At 43.1% G+C, this 18,644-nt stretch overlaps 1 protein-coding gene across 2 annotated transcripts in view; it reads left to right on the forward strand.

The window, feature by feature from the left end:
- PRKAR2B (protein kinase cAMP-dependent type II regulatory subunit beta) overlaps positions 1 to 18,644 on the forward strand; it is a 62,138-nt gene that overhangs the window by 33,287 nt on the left and 10,207 nt on the right. For both annotated transcript variants that reach the window (XM_081330696.1, XM_081330697.1), the window contains exons 3-6: positions 11,311 to 11,363; positions 12,204 to 12,287; positions 13,600 to 13,706; positions 16,465 to 16,618. In XM_081330696.1, the coding sequence (XP_081186822.1) occupies positions 11,311 to 11,363; positions 12,204 to 12,287; positions 13,600 to 13,706; positions 16,465 to 16,618 (398 nt within the window). The remainder of the gene's footprint in view (positions 1 to 11,310; positions 11,364 to 12,203; positions 12,288 to 13,599; positions 13,707 to 16,464; positions 16,619 to 18,644) is intronic.

Genomic DNA, 18,644 nt, shown 5'->3' on the forward strand with positions numbered 1-18,644 from the left:
GTGTACACATACACAACACACATTTAAAACATACTACATACAACATATGTATAGACCTACACCCTTACATAACATAAATATTGTTCACTGACCAACTTGAATGCATAACGGAAGGAGGAAGCTTTGAGAGTTCACAAGGGTGACACTGTATGGAACAAAGCTGTGGCTGAATCTGGATGTTCTGCTTCCGATACCACGGAGCCCCCTCCTCCCAGAAGGGAACAAGGAAAACAGGTTGTGAAGAGGGTGTGTAGCATCCCAGACAATCTTGCGGACCTTGCTCAAGCAACGCTTGTGTGCCGTGTCCTGGATGGAAGGGAGGGAACTGCCAATGATCTTTTCTGCCGTCCTCGCCACTCTCCGCATCGCCGTCCTGTCCGAAGCAGGGATGCTTCCAAACCAGACTGCGATGCCGTACGACAGGATGCTCTCGATCGTCCCTCCGTAGAAAGTGGTCAGGACGGGGGAAGGAAGATGCGCTTTTCTCGTGCGACGCAGAAAACGCAGGCGCCGCTGGGCCCGCTTCACCGGTGTCTCGCTGTTGAGCGACCAAGCCAGCCTACTTGTGAACTGCACACTCAGGAATTTGATGTTGTTAACCATCTACATTAAGACTGAACGGCCCCCTCCCTCTCAACAGAGGGGAAGGGATACGACACCACCTATTTCCGGTTTACAACACAGTCCTTTCAGCAGTTCCAAGAAGCTTCCACACCCGTTTGCACTCTGACTCAGATGTCTCTGAGGGTGCAGAAGAACCTCAAAGTGACTTCAATGACTCTCAGAAAGAGTTTCTAAGTCTGGGCATTATGTTCGGTGAGGTGGCGGTTCGTCTTCCAAGCTTCTGGGTTGGTTTCTGAACGTTTGGCTACCAGGCTAGGTGACATCTTCAGCGGAGTTGAGGGGATGTCAGTGTTGGTGTTCTTCTGTTGATAAGGGCTTCAGGTGTGGGTGTGTTGAGTGAGGGTCTGTGATGGATCAGGTGTAGGATGAGGATGAAGCTTCATTCTCTGAGCTTGTGGGTTGGTTTCCAAACATTTCGTTACCAGGCTTGGTGACATCTTGAGCGGAGTTGAGGGGATGTCAATGTTCTGTTGATAAGGGCTTCAGGTGTGGGTGTGTCACGTGAGGGTCTTGTGACGGGTCAGGTGTGAGTCATCAGTGAGGGTCTTGTGATGGATTTTGTGATGGGGAGGTTACATCAAGTCAGGGTCATTGGGGTGAACTGCTGGTGGGAAGGGGGCTTGCGTGGATTGTTTGAGGTCGGTGCTGTCTCTGGTGGGCTGTGTGGTGGAATTGGATTGTAAGGGGTTCAAAGGCTGGTTGCTTGGCTCCAGAATACAGAATAACAGAGTTGGAAGGGACCTTGGAGGACCTCTAGTCCAACCCCCTGCTTAAGCAGGAGACCTTATACCAGGGGTCTTCAAACCTGGCCTTTTTATGACTTGTAGACTTCAATGCTGGCTGAGGAATTCTGGGAGTTGAAGTCTACAAGTCATAAAAGGGCCAGGTTTGAAGACCCCTGCTTGTGGACTTCAACTCTCAGAATTCCTCAGCCAGCATGCCTGGCTGAGGAATTCTGGGAGTTGAAGTCCACAAGTCATAAAAGGGCCAAGTTTGAAGACCCTGGCCCTATACCATTCTGGATTAATCTCTTCTTCGAAACCTCCAGCCACAACTCTGGGACAAGAGCTGTCTTCATTAATCTTCTGCACAGATCCAAGACACTTGTAGGGTTGAGGTTCTTTTCCAAAAAAGCATCATTTTTTTGTCTTTCTGTGACAGACAAAAAAGTTCTAATTTTGCTTCATCTATCCAAAAGACATCTTCCCAAAAGGGGAATTTTAGGGGGGGGGAAAAACAATTGAGAATTGCTTTGGCCACATTTGTGTGCCTGCAAAGATAGGACCTTGAGATATATTTTGGACTATTGACACCTACCAGTCTTGTATTTGAGATTTATTACAAATAAAAGTCCTGTTTCTCTCATAAGTGCTTCAGTTTCCTGTCTTTTTCTCTGGCTAAAGGCCTTTATTGGCGTAACAGAAAAGAGTCTAATATGAAAAAAAAAAGTGTTTCTTGACACCTGACGGTTGACATGTACAGACAGAGGACACAAGAAATCCAGTAGATATCTGTTATTTTTCAAATGCTGGCTCTGGTTTGGAACACCTGGAAGTTGTAAAGTTTCATTTAGAGAGATACATCCTGGAAGAGATACGTGAGCAGGGAGAAAAGGGAAAAACAGATGTTAGGAAGAAGTAAGTGTGTTTCTTTCCCCTTAAATATAGCACGCCGCTTTAATGAGATAAAACCAGCCGTACGTGGTTTAATCAGATACAACCTCACCCAATTCCCTTTGAAGCCCTTCATGCCAACAGCCTCTTGTCGCCTCATAATAGTCCTTGACTTATGACTAGGCCCAAAAAGTTTGTTGCTAAGTGAGACGGTCATTAAGTGAGTTTGACTTTGGGGTTATTTTCCGCCTCTCCAAACAATATGGATAGAAGGCTTATTAAACTTAAGTCAGAGATGCTCTTGACCATCGGCCAGGAACTATTATTATTATTTATCAAACTTACAGGCCAACCATCTTGCCAAAGGTGACTCTGGGTGACTTACAGACAATGAATAACTTGCAGAATAAAACATTACAGGAAGAATGTTTATGGAGGATCCCAGTCATCCAGGTCACAGTTGTCCCAAAAGTGCTTTTTCAAGCTTTCTTTTCTTTTCTTTTTTCTTTTCTTTTCTTTTCTTATTTGAAGACGTTTCGCTTCTCATCCAAGAAGTTTCTTCAGCTCTGACTGGATGGTGGGGAATGGAAGGGTTTATATTGCTTGCAGACCGCTGGTCATTTGCATTCTTTTTAGAGAGTCGTTGAGGCCACTTGGAGGTTTATCTGTGTCCTCACGGTCACCTGCACAAGGCAGAAAATATCCAGCCGAAAGCACAGCTCCTCAACATAGTCCTTTCAGCAATTCCAAGAAGGCTCCACACACCCATTTGCACCACTCAAGTGACTCTGAGGTCACAGACAAACCCCCAGGTGGCCTCAACGACTCTCCCAAAGAAGGCAAATGACCAGCTGTCTGCAAGGAGTATAAATCCTTCCATTTCCTTATTCTAGTCAGAGCTGAAGAAGCTTCTGGGATGAGAAGCGAAACATCTTCAAAGCAAAAACGAGGAAGTCCAGTTGCCTCTTGAAAAAGCACCTTTGGGACATTACCAACAAGAATAAAGAACCTTCACATTTAGAAATGCAAATAGGCAGGACGGAGAAGGAGGTAGCAAAGTGTGCCCAGAGAGCAGATGGGCTATTTTTTCCATAAGCCACCTCCAAAGTGCCACATCTCCATTGGGGCCCCTGGCTAGTTGGCACAGCCATGTCTTCCAAGGCCTACGAGAAGTTCAAAAGGATGGGAGCAGTTCTGATGGTGGGGAATGGAAGGGTGTATATTGCTTGCAAGACCGCTGGTCATTTGCATTCTTTTCAGAGAGTCGTTGAGGCCACTTGGAGGTTTGTGCCAGCTAGCCTGGGGCCCCAATGGAAATGTGGCACTTTGGAGGTAGCTGATGGAAAATAGCCCATATGCTCTCTTTGGGGGGGGCAAGATATTCCAGAGGGCAGGAGCCACAACAGAAAAGAAGAGTTACTCAAAGAGACACACACACCCCTTACTCCCATCAGAAGGAGTCAAACTTTAAAGAGCCCCCACAAGGTGACTGGCTGGTCTCTGCTCAAGAGCCTCCAATGGAAGCAACCCACATTTCTGAGTAATTGGTTCCACCCTCAAGCTGCTTTTACTGCTAAAAAGTTCTAATGTTCAGTCAGCATCCATCTTCCTAAGCCATTACTGGAATGAAAGAGAAGAGATTTGACCTTCTCCGTGTGCCATCTTTTGGGGTTTTTAGAGAGGGCTATTAAATTCCCTTTCTTGTCATCTCTCTCCTCAACTTTTCTCTCTTTCTGGGTCTCTCAAGAAATCTTATTTTTTGTATCCTGATTGCTGCTCTTTTGTGAACCTGTTCAAGGGAGCACGAATCTTAGAGCACCGTAGCCAGAATGCAAGAATTACTTCTTTTCCACATTTTGGAAACCATGCTTCTGTTTGTGCACATTCTAACATTGATTTGCATTTTATTGCAGCTGTCAGCTCATACTAAATTACAATTTGTAATCAATTATAGTTTGGAATCAATTATAGTTCCAATATTTTTTATAAATACTCTTTTAGTAAGATGCTTAGCTATCTCAGTAGCAGTAACTGTGAGAGGGATCTCGGAGTCCTAGTGGACAATCCCTTAAATACGAGCCAGCCGTGTGCTGCAGCTGCCAAAAAAGCCAACACAGTGCTAGGCTGCATTAATAGGGGGAAGCTCTCATGAAGTGTTTAAAAACTTCCACTGTTCGAGCATTCACAACTTCTGGTGGCAAGCAGTTCCACCGGTTAATTGTTCTAACTGTCAGGAAATTCCTCCTTAGTTCTAGGTTGCTTCTCTCCTTGGTTAGTTTCCATCCGTTGCTTCTTGTCCTGCCTTCGGGTGCTTTGGAGAACAGCTTGACTCCCTCTTCTTTGGGGCAGCCCCTGAGATATTGGAAGACTGCTATCATGTCCTCCCTCGTCCTTCTCTTCATTAGGCTAGCCCAGGGGTAGGCAACCTCGGCTCTTTTACGACTCATGGACTTCAACTACCAGAATTCCTGAGCCAGCCAAGCTGGCTCGGGAATTCTGGGAGTTGAAGTCCATGAGTCGTAAAAGAGCCGAGGTTGCCTACCCCTGGGCTAGACAAACCCAATTCCAGCCACCGTTCCTTGTGTTTTAGCCTCCAGTCCCCTAATCATCGTAATCATCTGTCAGTTCTGTCTGAAGAATTTACTATTTGTCTGCACTTGTACTTAATGTTGTACTTAGAACTAGAAGATGTTTTCTCCGTTTTTCTAGCCTGATGGCTCTCCTTCTGCTTATATAAGTGATTTCATGCATTATTTATTGGCCATTGAAATTACCTTAATTTTTCTTTCCACAGAGATGGTGATTTAGGAAATGAATGAGGTTACTTTCTGTCTGACCTTACCAGCCATTTACTGTATTTCCATCTTCTGCTCTAAAGTAATCTGATTTCCATTTGTTCCTGCAGAATAGACCTATTGTGTTACCTTGACCGATATTGTTGTGTCTGAATTTCCACTTTATACAAGGAGCATAACGGCCTTAAGAGACCCATTCTCCTGGTCCTCAGGATTAGAGGCCGCTTGTAAACATGGGCCCAGTTCTACGTCTGTTTGCTTGAAGATACATTATGCCTTTGAACTGAATTCACATGTTTTATGTATTTTGAAATGAGGTGGCTGAGAACAGAAAAGAGATTTTTTTTTGGTTCAAGGCAACCATTGGCCGTCCTTCAATCTAGATCCCCTTAGTTGCTTTTATCTGTTGAATTATCCAGTGTAGATAAGCTGATAAGATATTTTTTTTCCTGCACCTACTTTTGAGTTACATTCTGCTTTTCCTACTTTTGAGTTACATTCTTCTCGTTTGACCAGGAGGAGCCTAGATTTTTTTTTAAAATAAACAAATGAAGCCATCTTAACTTTCTTTATAAATATTGCAAGAGCAGGACATGAATGAAAGTGAATATACATGTCCCAGGATAATGTTGCAGGATCTGTTCTGGGTTGATCGCCAAGACCAGAGAAGTTATCTTCCAAGCTTTTGGATTTGTGCTGGAGCCCATCAGTGTTTTGGGCTGTTGTGTGAGCTTTTTAGACGTAGATTGGGGTGTTGAGGGCTGGCTATTAAGTCATTGGCTGTTGTTTCCTTGTGCTGCCACTCCCTCGCCTCATAAGTACTTCATGAGCTGGGGGTAAATCAGCATCTCCTGTTGATTGATGAGGGCCCCCTTTCCCAGGCTTCAATCATTTCTCTGGCCTGTTTTATGTATCTGCTTCTCCCACAACTACTAAGATTGTTGGACAAGCGGGCATGAAAACAGCCAGGGAGTAGGGTAAAGTTGATTAACGGCATCAATCCTCAAACCTTGGAATCTGGTGGAATCTACCTGACTCACAAGAGTGGAGAGGCAAGGAATGTTATGGATTGTCTCTCCTAAGGAGGTCCATCTAGATTCTAGAAGGACCAAGAAGAAGATAGATAGATAGATAGATAGATAGATAGATAGATAGATAGATAGATAGATAGATAGATAGATAGATAGAGATAGATAACATAGATAAGATAGGTAGGGATAGATAGATAGATAGATAGATAGATAGATAGATAGATAGATAGATAGATAGAGATAGATAACATAGATAAGATAGGTAGGGATAGATAGATAGATAGATAGATAGATAGATAGATAGATAGATAGATAGATAGATAGATAGATAGAGATAGATAGAGATAGATAACATAGATAAGATAGGTAGGGATAGATAGATAGATAGATAGATAGATAGATAGATAGATAGATAGATAGATAGATAGATGGATGGATGGATGGATAGATATAGATAGATAACAGATAAGATAGGTAGGTAGATAGATATAGATAGATTGGATGGATGGATGGATAGATAGATATAGATAGATAACATAGATAAGATAGGTAGGTAGGTAGATAGATAGATGATAGATAGATAGATAGATAGATAGATAGATAGATAGATAGATAGATAGATAGAAGATAGATGGATGGATGGATGATAGATAACCTTTATTGTCATTTTTTCCTGTGGGCATAATGGCACACATTAAAAATGAAATTTAGTTGCTTGCTCCCAAAGCGTACACATATATAACACACATTTAAACATATACAGCATACATATAGACGTACACCCTTACACATACATACCATATAAATATTTAATCGCTGTCCACCTTGAATACATAACGGAAGGAGGAAGCTTTAGGGTTCACAAAGTTAATACTGTATGGAACAAAGCTGTGGCTGAATCTGGATGTTCCAAATCACAGTTGTCCCAAAGGAGTTTTTTCAAAAGGCAACTGGACTTCCTTTGTTTTCCCTTGAAGATGTTTCGCTTCTCATCCAAGAAGCTTCCCCGGTTCTGACTGAATATGCAGTACAATATGCAGTGAGACATGTGCAGATCTGTATATTGGAGAAACAAAACAACCGCTTCACAAACACATGGCACAGCATAGGAGAACAAACCCAACAGGACAAGAGTCAGGAGTCCATCTGCATTTAAAAGACGAAGGCTGCTCTTTCGAAGACAGCAAAGTCCACATTTCGGACAGAGAGGACCGCTGGTTTGAAAGAGGGGTCCAAGAGGCCATCTAGTCAAAACCGAACAGCCCCCCTCTCAACAGAAGGGGAGGGATACAACATCATCTTATTTCCAGTCTACAACACAATCCTTTCAGCAGTTCAGAGAAGGCTCCACACACCCATTTGCACCACTCAGTTGACCCTGAAGACACAGATAAACCTCCAAGTGGCCTCAACGACTCTCTAAAAGAAGGCAAATGACCAGCTGTCTGCAAGGAGTATAAATCCGTTCCCCACCATCCAGTCAGAACTGAAGAAGCTTCTTGGATGAGAAGTGAAACACCTTCAGAGAAAGAACAAGAAAGTCCAGTTCCCGCTTGAAAAAGCACCTTTGGGAAAGCTCATAGAGCGTTCATTTTTGTTAAACATACATTAAGGAGGGATTATGTTTAAGAATAAAAAAAATGTGGTTTATGAATCCCTACATGTAGGGATATTTCTGCTTATGCTCAAGTATTTGAATAAGCAGAAGTATCGCATTTCTGGAGTGAGGAACTCAGTTAAATAAACTGAGTTTGTCGTAATTAGGACTTTCCAGATTGATATAGAAATATGATCTATGTGGAAAATTATTGGCCAAACATTTGTGTTATAATAAACTATGAACTGTTCTGAACTCTTATGCTATGATAGCAGGCAGCTACCAGATGTGGGATGTAAGCAAAAGATGACATCTGGAATAAATTCACAGACACAGTTCATAAAACAGTAAGTTTGGGACAGCTTTCAAACAAATGATGTTGCTATAATTTGACAAGCAAATAATTAATTAGTAAGAATGAACCAGGGTGATTTCAAAAAGAACAGTACCTTTTCAATTAATCAGTTTAAGTCTTTTTGTTAAAAAGCTGATCTGTCCAACAGCAATTTATTATTAATCTCTTTTCAGGGCGAGATGGATGGCATATAAATTTAATAAATAAAATAAAAATTTAATGGAAGATATTTTTACTACTAAAAATAATAATAATAAATTGCAGATGTAGTCCAAATATAAAAAAGGGAATTAATATTCCTGAATGTGTGTGTTTTCTTCGCTGTTGTTATTTATGTGTAGTATGATGTGCAAATTGTATTAATTGTTTGAAATCCTTTCAGTGCATTATAAGATTTTTAACTGTGTGTGAACTTTGTCACAATGAAATATTGCACTACTAATTTTCATTTATGTGGTTCCTCTTATGATTGGTGTAAAATGAATGGTCCATATGCTCACTTCCTTCCACTTTCAATTTAAGAAGATAATTTAATACAATTTGAGCCTGTTGAATTACAGGCAGTCCTCAGCTTAACAACAACAGCAACAACAACAACAACAGAGTTGGAAGAGGCCTTGGAGGTCTTCTAGTCCAACCCCTTGCTCAGGCAAAAAACCCTATACCAGGGGTCTTCAAACTTGGCCCTTTTATGACTTGTGGACTTCAACTCCCAGAATTCCTCAGCCTGGCATGCTGGCTGAGGAATTCTGGGAATTGAAGTCCACAAGTTATAAAAGGTCCATGTTTGAAGACCCCTGCCCTATACCATTTCAGACAAGTGGCTGTCCAGCCTCTTCTTAAAAGCTTCCATTGTTGGGGCATTCACAACTTCCGGAGGCAGGTTGTTCCGCTGGTTAATTGTCCTCACTGTCAGGAAATTTCTCCTCAGTTCCAGCTTGCTTCTCTCTTTGATTAGTTTCCACCCATTGCTTCTTGCCCTGCCTTCAGGTGCTTTGGAGAATAGGTGGACCCCGTCAGTTGAGCCCCAAATTTATGTTGCTAAGTGAGACAGTTGTTAAGTGACTTTTGCCCCATTTTACGACTTTTCTTGCCACAACTGTTAAGTGAATCATCACAGTTGTTAAGTTGTCCTGGGGTTCTTAAGTGAATCTGGGGTTCTGGAAACCAGGAAAAGACTTATGGATCGGATAGATCAGGGCTAGACAACCTTGGCTCTTTTATGACTCGTGGACTTCAACTCCCAGAATTCCTGAGCCAGCCTGGCTCAGCTTGGAAACCTCTCCCTTTCCCCTCAGCGTGGCTGGCTCAGGGATTCTGGGAGTTGAAGTCCACGAGTCATAAAGCGGCCTAGGCCTAGGCCAGGGGTAGGCAACCCTGGCTCTTTTATGACTCGTGGACTTCAACTCCCAGAATTCCTGAGCCAGCATGGCTCAGCTTGGAAACCTCTTTCCCCTCAGCGTGGCTGGCTCAGGGATTCTGGGAGTTGAAGTCCACGAGTCATAAAAGAGCCAAGGTTGCCTACCCCGGGATAGATCATAGCCAAATGGACCGTGGATGCAAAGAGTGGGCTTTTCTAAAAATAACTGATACGCAGTTTGGAGTGAAGCCCCCTGCCTTTAAATTTGTTCTAAGAGATGCTTAACTTCCAAAGCCCAACCTGGCAGCATTTTCAGTTTACACGGAAGGAGAAACCCTCAGATGTGGTAGGCACCGAAGAAGTTAACCCAGGGCAACCGTGTTATGAAAAATCCTCCTCCAACACACACTTGCCGATGTGACCTTTTGCTTGGATTAAAATGCCACCGCTGCCAATCTTCCACGGTGGGGGCAGAAGGAGAGCATCCTTGCGAAAGGTTTATTAGATTATAAATCTGCTAATCACCTTGAATGCAACAGGAGGAGAGCTTAGCGCTTTTCCAAGACCATCAGAGCTGGAAGGTCTTGTGAATTGGCACAGGGATAGGGGTTTAGGTTAGGCACACAACTTGCTCCAAAAGCTTTCTAAGTGGTATAATATTGCAGCCCTTTGTTTTGCTCTGATCATGGCACCTTTATTGGATTTGCGTTTGAATACCGGGGGGCCAGTCAGGCACTCACAAAAAATGGTAGCACCGGACTAGCATGGTAGAAATTCTTGGGACCCCGGATGGGAGAGTGTTACACTGGAGCTTGTGCATCCCGCTCCCTCCCCTCCCCTCCCCTCCCCATCTTTTAATAGTACATTGTATTTTTTTGTTATTAGACACGTGTATTTTTATGGTTTTGTTGCTTTTAACATTGTAAGCTGTCCAGAGTTGCCTTACGGAAAGATGAGCACCTATCAAATCAGATAGATAGATAGATAGATAGATAGACAGACAGACAGACAGACAGACAGACAGACAGACAGACAGACAGACAGACACCAATCAAATCAGATGGATGGATGGATGGATGGATGGATGGATAGATAGATAGATAGATAGATAGATAGATAGATAGATAGATAGATAGATAGATGGGTGATAAAATAGAGTAGATAGAGAGAGAGATAGTTGAATGAGAGAGATGATAGATGATAGATAGATAGATAGATAGATAGATAGATAGATAGATAGATAGATAGATAGATAGATAGATAGATAGATAGATAGATAGATATAATAGACTAGAGGTCTTCAAACTTGGCCCTTTTATGACTTGTGGACTTCAACTCCCAGAATTCCTCAGCCAGCATGCACAGAAAGACAGATAGATTCAGCTGTTGAAAAAGGGAAGGAAGGGAAAGGTATTAATGGATATGCAGAGTTGATGAATTTATTCCAGAAGATTGAGAGTATGGAGAAATTCCTGCTTCAGAGAAAGGGACTCAACATTCCAGTTATCAATCTCAAGGACAGTTGTTGCGCAGGATATGTTGTATTTAAAGAGCTATGATTTTGTTGGTACAAAAGTGTGTCTGTTGGTAGAATTCAAAACGTTCTTCAATACAGGCATGGATATCAAACCAAGTCAGATGTCAGAGTTGGTCTTCTAAGGCCACCGCGATTAACTTTGACATCTGGAAAGTGTCCAGAATCCTCCCTCGCCATCTTCCAAATTATTTCATTTATTTATTTCAGTCATGTATATCCTTTTTTTTATTTCAGGATACTCATCCAGCCACGTTATATAAGCAAAAGCAAAGCAAGCTTTACTTTGCAAGAACGCCAAACAAAACTTCAGCAGCCAATATTGATTGTAACTCAGAAGTAAAAGGGTGAAAATAAATTAACATTTATGAATGAATTTGCATTTTTATTTTCATTTTCAGTGTGTGCAGAAGCTTATAATCCTGATGAAGAAGAAGATGACAGTGAATCAAGGGTATGTGCACCCAGGAAAGAAAATATCTTTCAGTAAAAAGACATATTTTTGAAAAATAGTGTTTTCAGAGTTTTTTAAGCACACCCATACATTATATCTATATATCTATCTAAAAAGGTAAAGGTTCCCCTGCACATGCGTGCTAGTCGTTTCCGACTCTAGGGGCCGGTGCTCATCTCCGTTTCAAAGCCGAAGAGCCAGCGCTTGTCCGAGGACGTCTCCGTGGTCATGTGGCCGGCATGACTAGACGCCAAAGGCGCACGGAACACTGTTACCTTCCCACCGGAGTGGTCCCTATTTTTCTACTTGCATTTTTACGTGCTTTCAAACTGCTAGGTTGGCAGAAGCTGGGACGAGTTACAGGCGCTCACTCTGTTACGCGGCACTCGGGATTCGACCCGCCAAACTGCCGACCTTCTGATCGACAAGCTCAGCGTCCTAACCCACTGAGCCACCGCGTCCCTATATCTATCTATAGACATCTGTAAAATGTAACATATGTTTAAAACATTTCCCACTATTACATTTATTCTATTTTTTTATAACAATGGGGAAATTAAGATGGGCATTTCCCCCCCCATTCCTGTTGTTTGTATTTGTAATAATGAGATTTAAAAACCTTTCTCAGATATTTTGTTCACAAAACCCTAATAACACATCTGTATTAATTTATTTTTATTTTTATTTATTTTATTTTAATTCCATTTATATCCCGCCCTTCTCCGAAGACTCAGGGCGGCTTACAAGCTTAGCAGTAGCCTGAATTGGCCTGGTCTGTTGAAAGATAATTTTGCCTAAAAATAGTCTCAAGAAAGCCTAACTTTTAATAATTTCTTTCAGGTTATTCACCCCAAAACAGATGATCAAAGAAACAGGCTACAGGAAGCTTGCAAAGACATTCTGCTGTTTAAGAACTTAGATCAGGTAAGAGTGACTTTTTATGCAGTGATTATTTATTTTTGTGTGTGTGTGTGTGTGTGTGTGTGTGTATGTGTACTGTATATGTGGATATATGTGGATATGTATCTTATCTATAGACACACATTACACACACACACACAATACATATACAGATATACAGATATGTAGGTTGTGAAGAAATATTAGAATGTTACTGTTTTCAGAAATATTACAGGTAGGACATGAGAGAAGCAAAATAAAATGAGATACTAACAATGGGTCACAGAGTAATTCACATATTTACAAATAACTTATTCTGAAACGCTATTCTTTGTTAAATATTTATTTCTGTGTTGTTGCTATAAATTCCTAGGTTCATATCATATTCTAAAGCAACATGGAATCAAGGAGGAAAGGGTTTTAAATTATGGGGTGAAATAAGGCATGATTTATTTATTTTATTTTATTTCCATTTTTTTTTAAAAATCAGCTTTCGTCTACCTAGTTGCTGTCCAGGAACTTGAGCTCTCTGAATAAATTTATGTACAGGCAGTTCTCAACTTACGACCACAATTGAACCCAAAATTTACGTTGAAAAGTGCGAAATACGCTAAGTGAGTTTTGCCCCATTTTACGACTTTTCTTGCCACATTTGTTCAGCGCATCCCCGCAGTTGTTAAATGAGGATCACGGTTGTTAAGTGAACCTGGCTTCCCCCATTGACTTTGCTTGTCGGAAGGTCGCCGAAGAGGATCACGTGACCCCTGGGGGACGCTGCAACCGTCGTAAATATGAGTCAGTTGCCAAACATCTGAATTTTGATCACACAACCGTGGGGATGCTGGAAAGGTCGGCCATCAGTCCCTTTTTTCACTGCCGTTGGAACTTTGAACTTTAATTCTGGGAGTTGAAGTCCACAAGTCATAAAAGAGCCAAGTTTGCCTACCCCTGGCCTAGGCCTAGGCCGTTTTATGACTTGTGGACTTCAACTCCCAGAATTCCTGAGCCAGCCACGCTGAGGGGAAAGGGAGAGGTTTCCAAGCTGAGCCATGCTGGCTCAGGAATTCTGGGAGTTGAAGTCCACAAGTCATAAAAGAGCCAAGGTTGCCTACCCAGGGGCAAAATTTGTGTTTTAACGTTGGGCTCAGTTGCAGTCGTAAAGTTGAGGAATACCTATATGGTAAAAGATCCCTTCTTTTTACATTTCCAATGTTCCTTTGAGATATCTTTCAGCGTTAAAAGTGGTCCTCCTGCTCTTATATTCTTGATTAACGATGAAGTTGATGATTTGATTCCCTGGCCGGTGATGGTAATAATAAAATTGATGGGTTCACAGGAACAGATGTCTCAAGTTCTGGATGCCATGTTTGAAAAGCTAGTTGAAGGGGGAGAGCACGTCATTGATCAAGGAGATGATGGCGACAACTTCTATGTAATTGATCGGTAAGTATCTCCCGGGGTATTGGTGTGCAAAGGCTGAAATTACAATATTGCGTCAAATACAGTTTAGAGTAGAGTAAAATAGAATAGAATAGAATAGAATAGAATAGAATAGAATAGAATAGAATAGAATAGAATAGAATAGAATAGAATAGAATAGAATTACAGAATAGAATAGAATAGAATAGAATAGAATAGAATAGAATAGAATAGAATAGAATAGAATAGAATAGAAATATAGAATAGAATAAAATAGAATGGAAATACAGAATAGAATAGAATAGAATTATAGAATAGAATAGAATTATAGAATAGAATAGAATAGAATAGAATAGAATAGAATAGAATAGAATAGAATAGAATAGACCTGGAAGGGACCTTGGAGGTCTTCTAGTCCAGCCCCCTGCTCAAGCAGGAGAACCTATACCATCTCAGACAAGTGACTGTCCAGTGTCTCTTCTTAAAAACCTCCAGTGATTGAGCACCCTCAACGTCTGAAGGCAAAACTGTTCCACTGGTTAATTGTCCTCACTGTCAGGAAGTTTCTCCTTAATACCTGGTTGCCTCTCTCTTTGGTCAGCGTCCAACCATTGTTTCTCGTCCTTCCCTCTGGTGCTTTGGAGAATAACGTGACCCCCTCTTCCTTGTGGCAGTCCCTCAAATACTGGAACGCTGCTATCATGTCTCCCCTATTTCTTCTATTCTTTAGACTAGCCAAACCCAAGTCCCGCAGCTGTTCTTTGTACGTTGTAGCCTCCAGGCCTTGGGTCATCTTAGTTGCTTTTCTCTGAACTTTTTCCAAGGTCTCAACATCTTTTTTTGTAGCATGGTGACCAAAATTGGTTGCAGTATTCCAGGTGTGGAAGTTTGTTTTCATTATAAAAGTTTGTTTGCATTGTAAATGGCTACTCGTAGCCAAAATCAAATGGACAACGGGAAAAATACGGTAAACACAATCTGGTAGATTATTTGGCCAATGTACAAAAAACCAATCTTACTTGGCCAGGCTTCTTTTAGACTTCCTCTCCTAATGTGCAAACCCTCAGTAATCAATTTAACAGAATAACGGAGTTGGAAGGGACCTTAGAGGTCTTCTAGTCCAGCCCCCTACCTCAAGCAGGAGACCTTGAGATAAGCTCCAGTTTCCTGCTGAATACAGGACTTCATAGCACGTCTGAATGATTAATGGTAAGAGTGGGTAAGTAAAATCTCAGACTAGGGCAGGGGTAGGCAACCTCGGCTCTTTTATGACTCATGGACTTCAACTCCCAGAATTCCTGAGTCAGCTATGCTGACTCAGGAATTCTGGGATTTGGAGTCCATGAGTCATAAAAGAGCCGAGGTTGCCTACCCCTGGACTAGGGCAAGAAGGAAGGATACAAAACAGATCCAGAATATCCCTACCTTGATTCTCCAGGGTGTAAAAGATTCTGTTATACAGGTAGTCCTCAACTTACCACAGGCCGTTTAGTGACCATTTGAAGCGACAATGACACTGAAAAAAGTGACGTGACAGTTTTTCACACTTCTCACCGTCACAGCCTTTCCCCACGGACACGTGATCAAAATTCAGACACTTGGCAACCGACTCATATTTATGACGGTTGCAGTGTCCCGGGGATCATGTGATCCGCTTTTACGACCTTTCGCCAAGCAAAGTCAGAAGCCAGATTCACTTAAGAACCGCTGTTACTCACTTAACAATGGCAACCAGAAAGGTTGTAAAATGGGGCAAACCTCATTGAGCAACTGTCTTGCTTAGCAATGAACGATTTCGTAAAGCGAGGACTCCCTATACCAGGGGTAGGCAACCTTGGCTCTTTTATGACTCGTGGACTTCCAGAATTCCTGAGCCAGCATGGCTCAGCTTGGAAACCTCTCCCTTTCCCCTCAGTGTGGCTGGCTCAGGAATTCTGGGAGTTGAAGTCCACGAGTCATAAAGTGGCCTAGGTCTAGGCCAAGGGTAGGCAACCATGGCCCTTTTATGACTCGTGGACTTCAGCTCCCAGAATTCCTGAGTCAGCATGGCTCAGCTTGGAAACCTCTACCTTTTCCCTCAGCATGGCTTGGTCAGGAATTCTGGGAGTTGAAGTCCACGAGTCATAAAAGAGCCAAGGTTGCCTACCCCTGCCTTATGCAGACAGCCTCACTTAGATCCTAGCGATGGAGTAAAAGCTGTGCTCAGTTGCTCTAACAATTGGTTAAGAAGTTACGATGGACTTCCCCAGAGTTATTTGCGGCTGTTTTCAAAGTTATGACACCTCGCTTGCTGTCTCCCTTGGCACTCGTAAGTTGAGGACTGCCTTTCTCTGCATGTTACCAAGGTGATAAATCTTAAAGGTAAAGGTTCCCCCGCACATGCGTGCTAGTCGTTTCCAACTCTAGGGGCCGGTGCTCATCTCCGTTTCAAAGCCGAAGAGCCAGCGCTTGTCCGAGGACGTCTCCGTGGTCATGTGGCCGGCATGACTAGACGCCAAAGGCGCACGGAACACTGTTACCTTCCCACCGGAGTGGTCCCTATTTTTCTACTTGCATTTTTACGTGCTTTCGAACTGCTAGGTTGGCAGAAGCTGGGACGAGTAACAGGCGCTCACTCTGCTACGCGGCACTCGGGATTTGACCCGCCAAACTGCCGACCTTCTGATCGACAAGCTCATTATGGGGAGCTTTTCCCTCGAAGTTTGGCTGTGTGGAATACATTACGTTTCAGCGATGCAACTATTGCCTTTCTCACAGCTGGATTTCATTTTGTGCTTTTCAGCGGGACCTACAATATCGTTGTGAAATGCGAGGGTGCCGGAAGATGCGTCGGCACCTATGACAACCGAGGGAGTTTTGGAGAATTGGCTTTAATGTACAACACACCCAGAGCGGCTACTATTGTTGCTACCTCTTCTGGCGCCATTTGGGGTTTGGTGAGATGATCATTTTTTTGGTGGGGACCCTTGGTGCTCTCCGAGCTTGCCGGTTTTTTGGGTTTTTTTGCAGATGTTTCATTAACCAAACTACGTAACATCATCAGCAGACAAAAGAAATAAAAGATTTCTGAATGCATTGGTAGGGCCTGTAATGAAATATCACTCCAAAAGTATTGGAGAGTTTTGCCATCTTCACCTGTGTGAAAAATTATAGAAGAATTCAAATCCAGAGGGGCACAGATCTCTCTGTGTGTGTCAGAATCAAGATGATAGCCACACTAGTGCAATCAACAGAATAACAGAGCTGGAAGGGACCATGGAGGTCATCTAGTCCAACCTCCTGCTCAGTCAGGAAACCCTATACTATTTCAGACAAAGAGTTGTCCAGTCTCTTCTTAAAAACCTCCATTGTTGGAGCACCCACAACTTCTGAAGGCAAACTGTTCCACTGATTAATTCTTCCCATTGCCAGGAAATGTCTCCTTACTTCTAGGTTAGTTTATTGATTAGCTTCCATCCGTTGCTTGTCCTACTCTCTGGTGCTTTGGAGAATAGCTTGACCCCCTTCTCTTCTTTGTGGCTGCCCCTCAAATATTGGAAGACTGCTATCACGTCACCCCTGGTCCTTCTCTTCATTAGACTAGACTGGGGTAGGCAACCTTGGCTCTTTTATGACTCGTGGACTTCAACTCCCAGAATTCCTGAGCCAGCCAAGCTGGCTCAGGAATTCTGGGAGTTGAAGTCCACGAGTCATAAAAGAGCCAAGGTTGCCTAACCCTGGACTAGACATACCCAATTCCTGCGACCGTTCTTCATATGTTTATCCTCCAGGCCCTTGATCATCTTTGTTGCTCTTCTCTGCACCCTTTCTAGAGTCTCAACATCTTCTCTTTATATTGTGACGACCAAAACTGGATGCAGTATTCAAAGTGTGATCTTACCAAGGAATTATAAAAATGGTACTGACATTCCAAAAACCCTACCCACATCAAAACCCTGCCCCATTAGCGCACTAAAAAAGGGTGAAGTTAAGTTTCGACCCCAAGTTGTGCTTGCCATTTTGGGAGGGTTTTTTTTTTTACTCTCTTGCAGATGCCCCCGTTTGAATATATTAATACCTAGAGTTGATTGCACAGAATCGCCCGGCCGCCTTGTTTAGGGTGACTCGCTCACTTCTTAATCAGGAGGTGAGGGAGGATCCCTTGCAGGGTCGTGCCGAGGAATTTAGTCAACATCTGTCGGATAAAATCGCTCGGATTCGGACCGGTTTGGACTCCAGCTGGGCAGAGTCAGGCGATCAGGACACGGGCGGTCTTGTCAATGTTATCTGGGAAGAGTTTGATTCTGTGACCCCTGATGAAGTGGACAGGATTATGGGGAGGCTGAGCTCCTCCACATGTTTGTTGGACCCGTGCCCTTCCTGGCTGGTTTATGCAGCTAGGGAGAGGACACGAGGCTGGCTCCAGGCGGTTATATCTGCTTCTTTGAGTGAGGGTTATTTCCCCACCGTCTTGAAGGAGACGGTGGTGAGACCTCTCCTCAAGAAGCCTGCCCTGGACCCAGCTGTTTTGAACAACTTTCGTCCAGTCTCCAACCTTCGCTTCCTTGCGAAGGTTGTTGAGAGTGTGGTGGCGCATCAGCTCCCTCTGGTCCTGGATGAAGCGGATTATCTGGACCCCTACCAATCGGGTTTCAGGCCCGGGTACAGCACGGAGACGGCATTGGTCGCTCTGGTGAATGATCTCTGGAGGGCGCGGGATAGGGGATATTCCTCTGTCCTAGTCCTATTAGACCTCTCAGCGGCTTTCGATACCATCGACCATGGTATCTTGCTGCGGCGTCTCAGGGGATTGGGAGTGGGAGGCACAGTTCTTCAGTGGTTCTCCTCCTATCTCCTGGGACGCTCGCAGTCGGTGTTGGCAGGGGGGCAGAGATCGGCCCCTAGGTCTCTCGTTTGTGGAGTTCCTCAGGGGTCGGTTCTCTCGCCTCTCCTGTTCAACATCTATATGAAACCGCTGGGTGA

Source organism: Vipera berus (genome assembly GCF_964194415.1).
Source record: "Vipera berus genome assembly, chromosome: 6".
NCBI lineage: Eukaryota > Metazoa > Chordata > Lepidosauria > Squamata > Viperidae > Vipera > Vipera berus.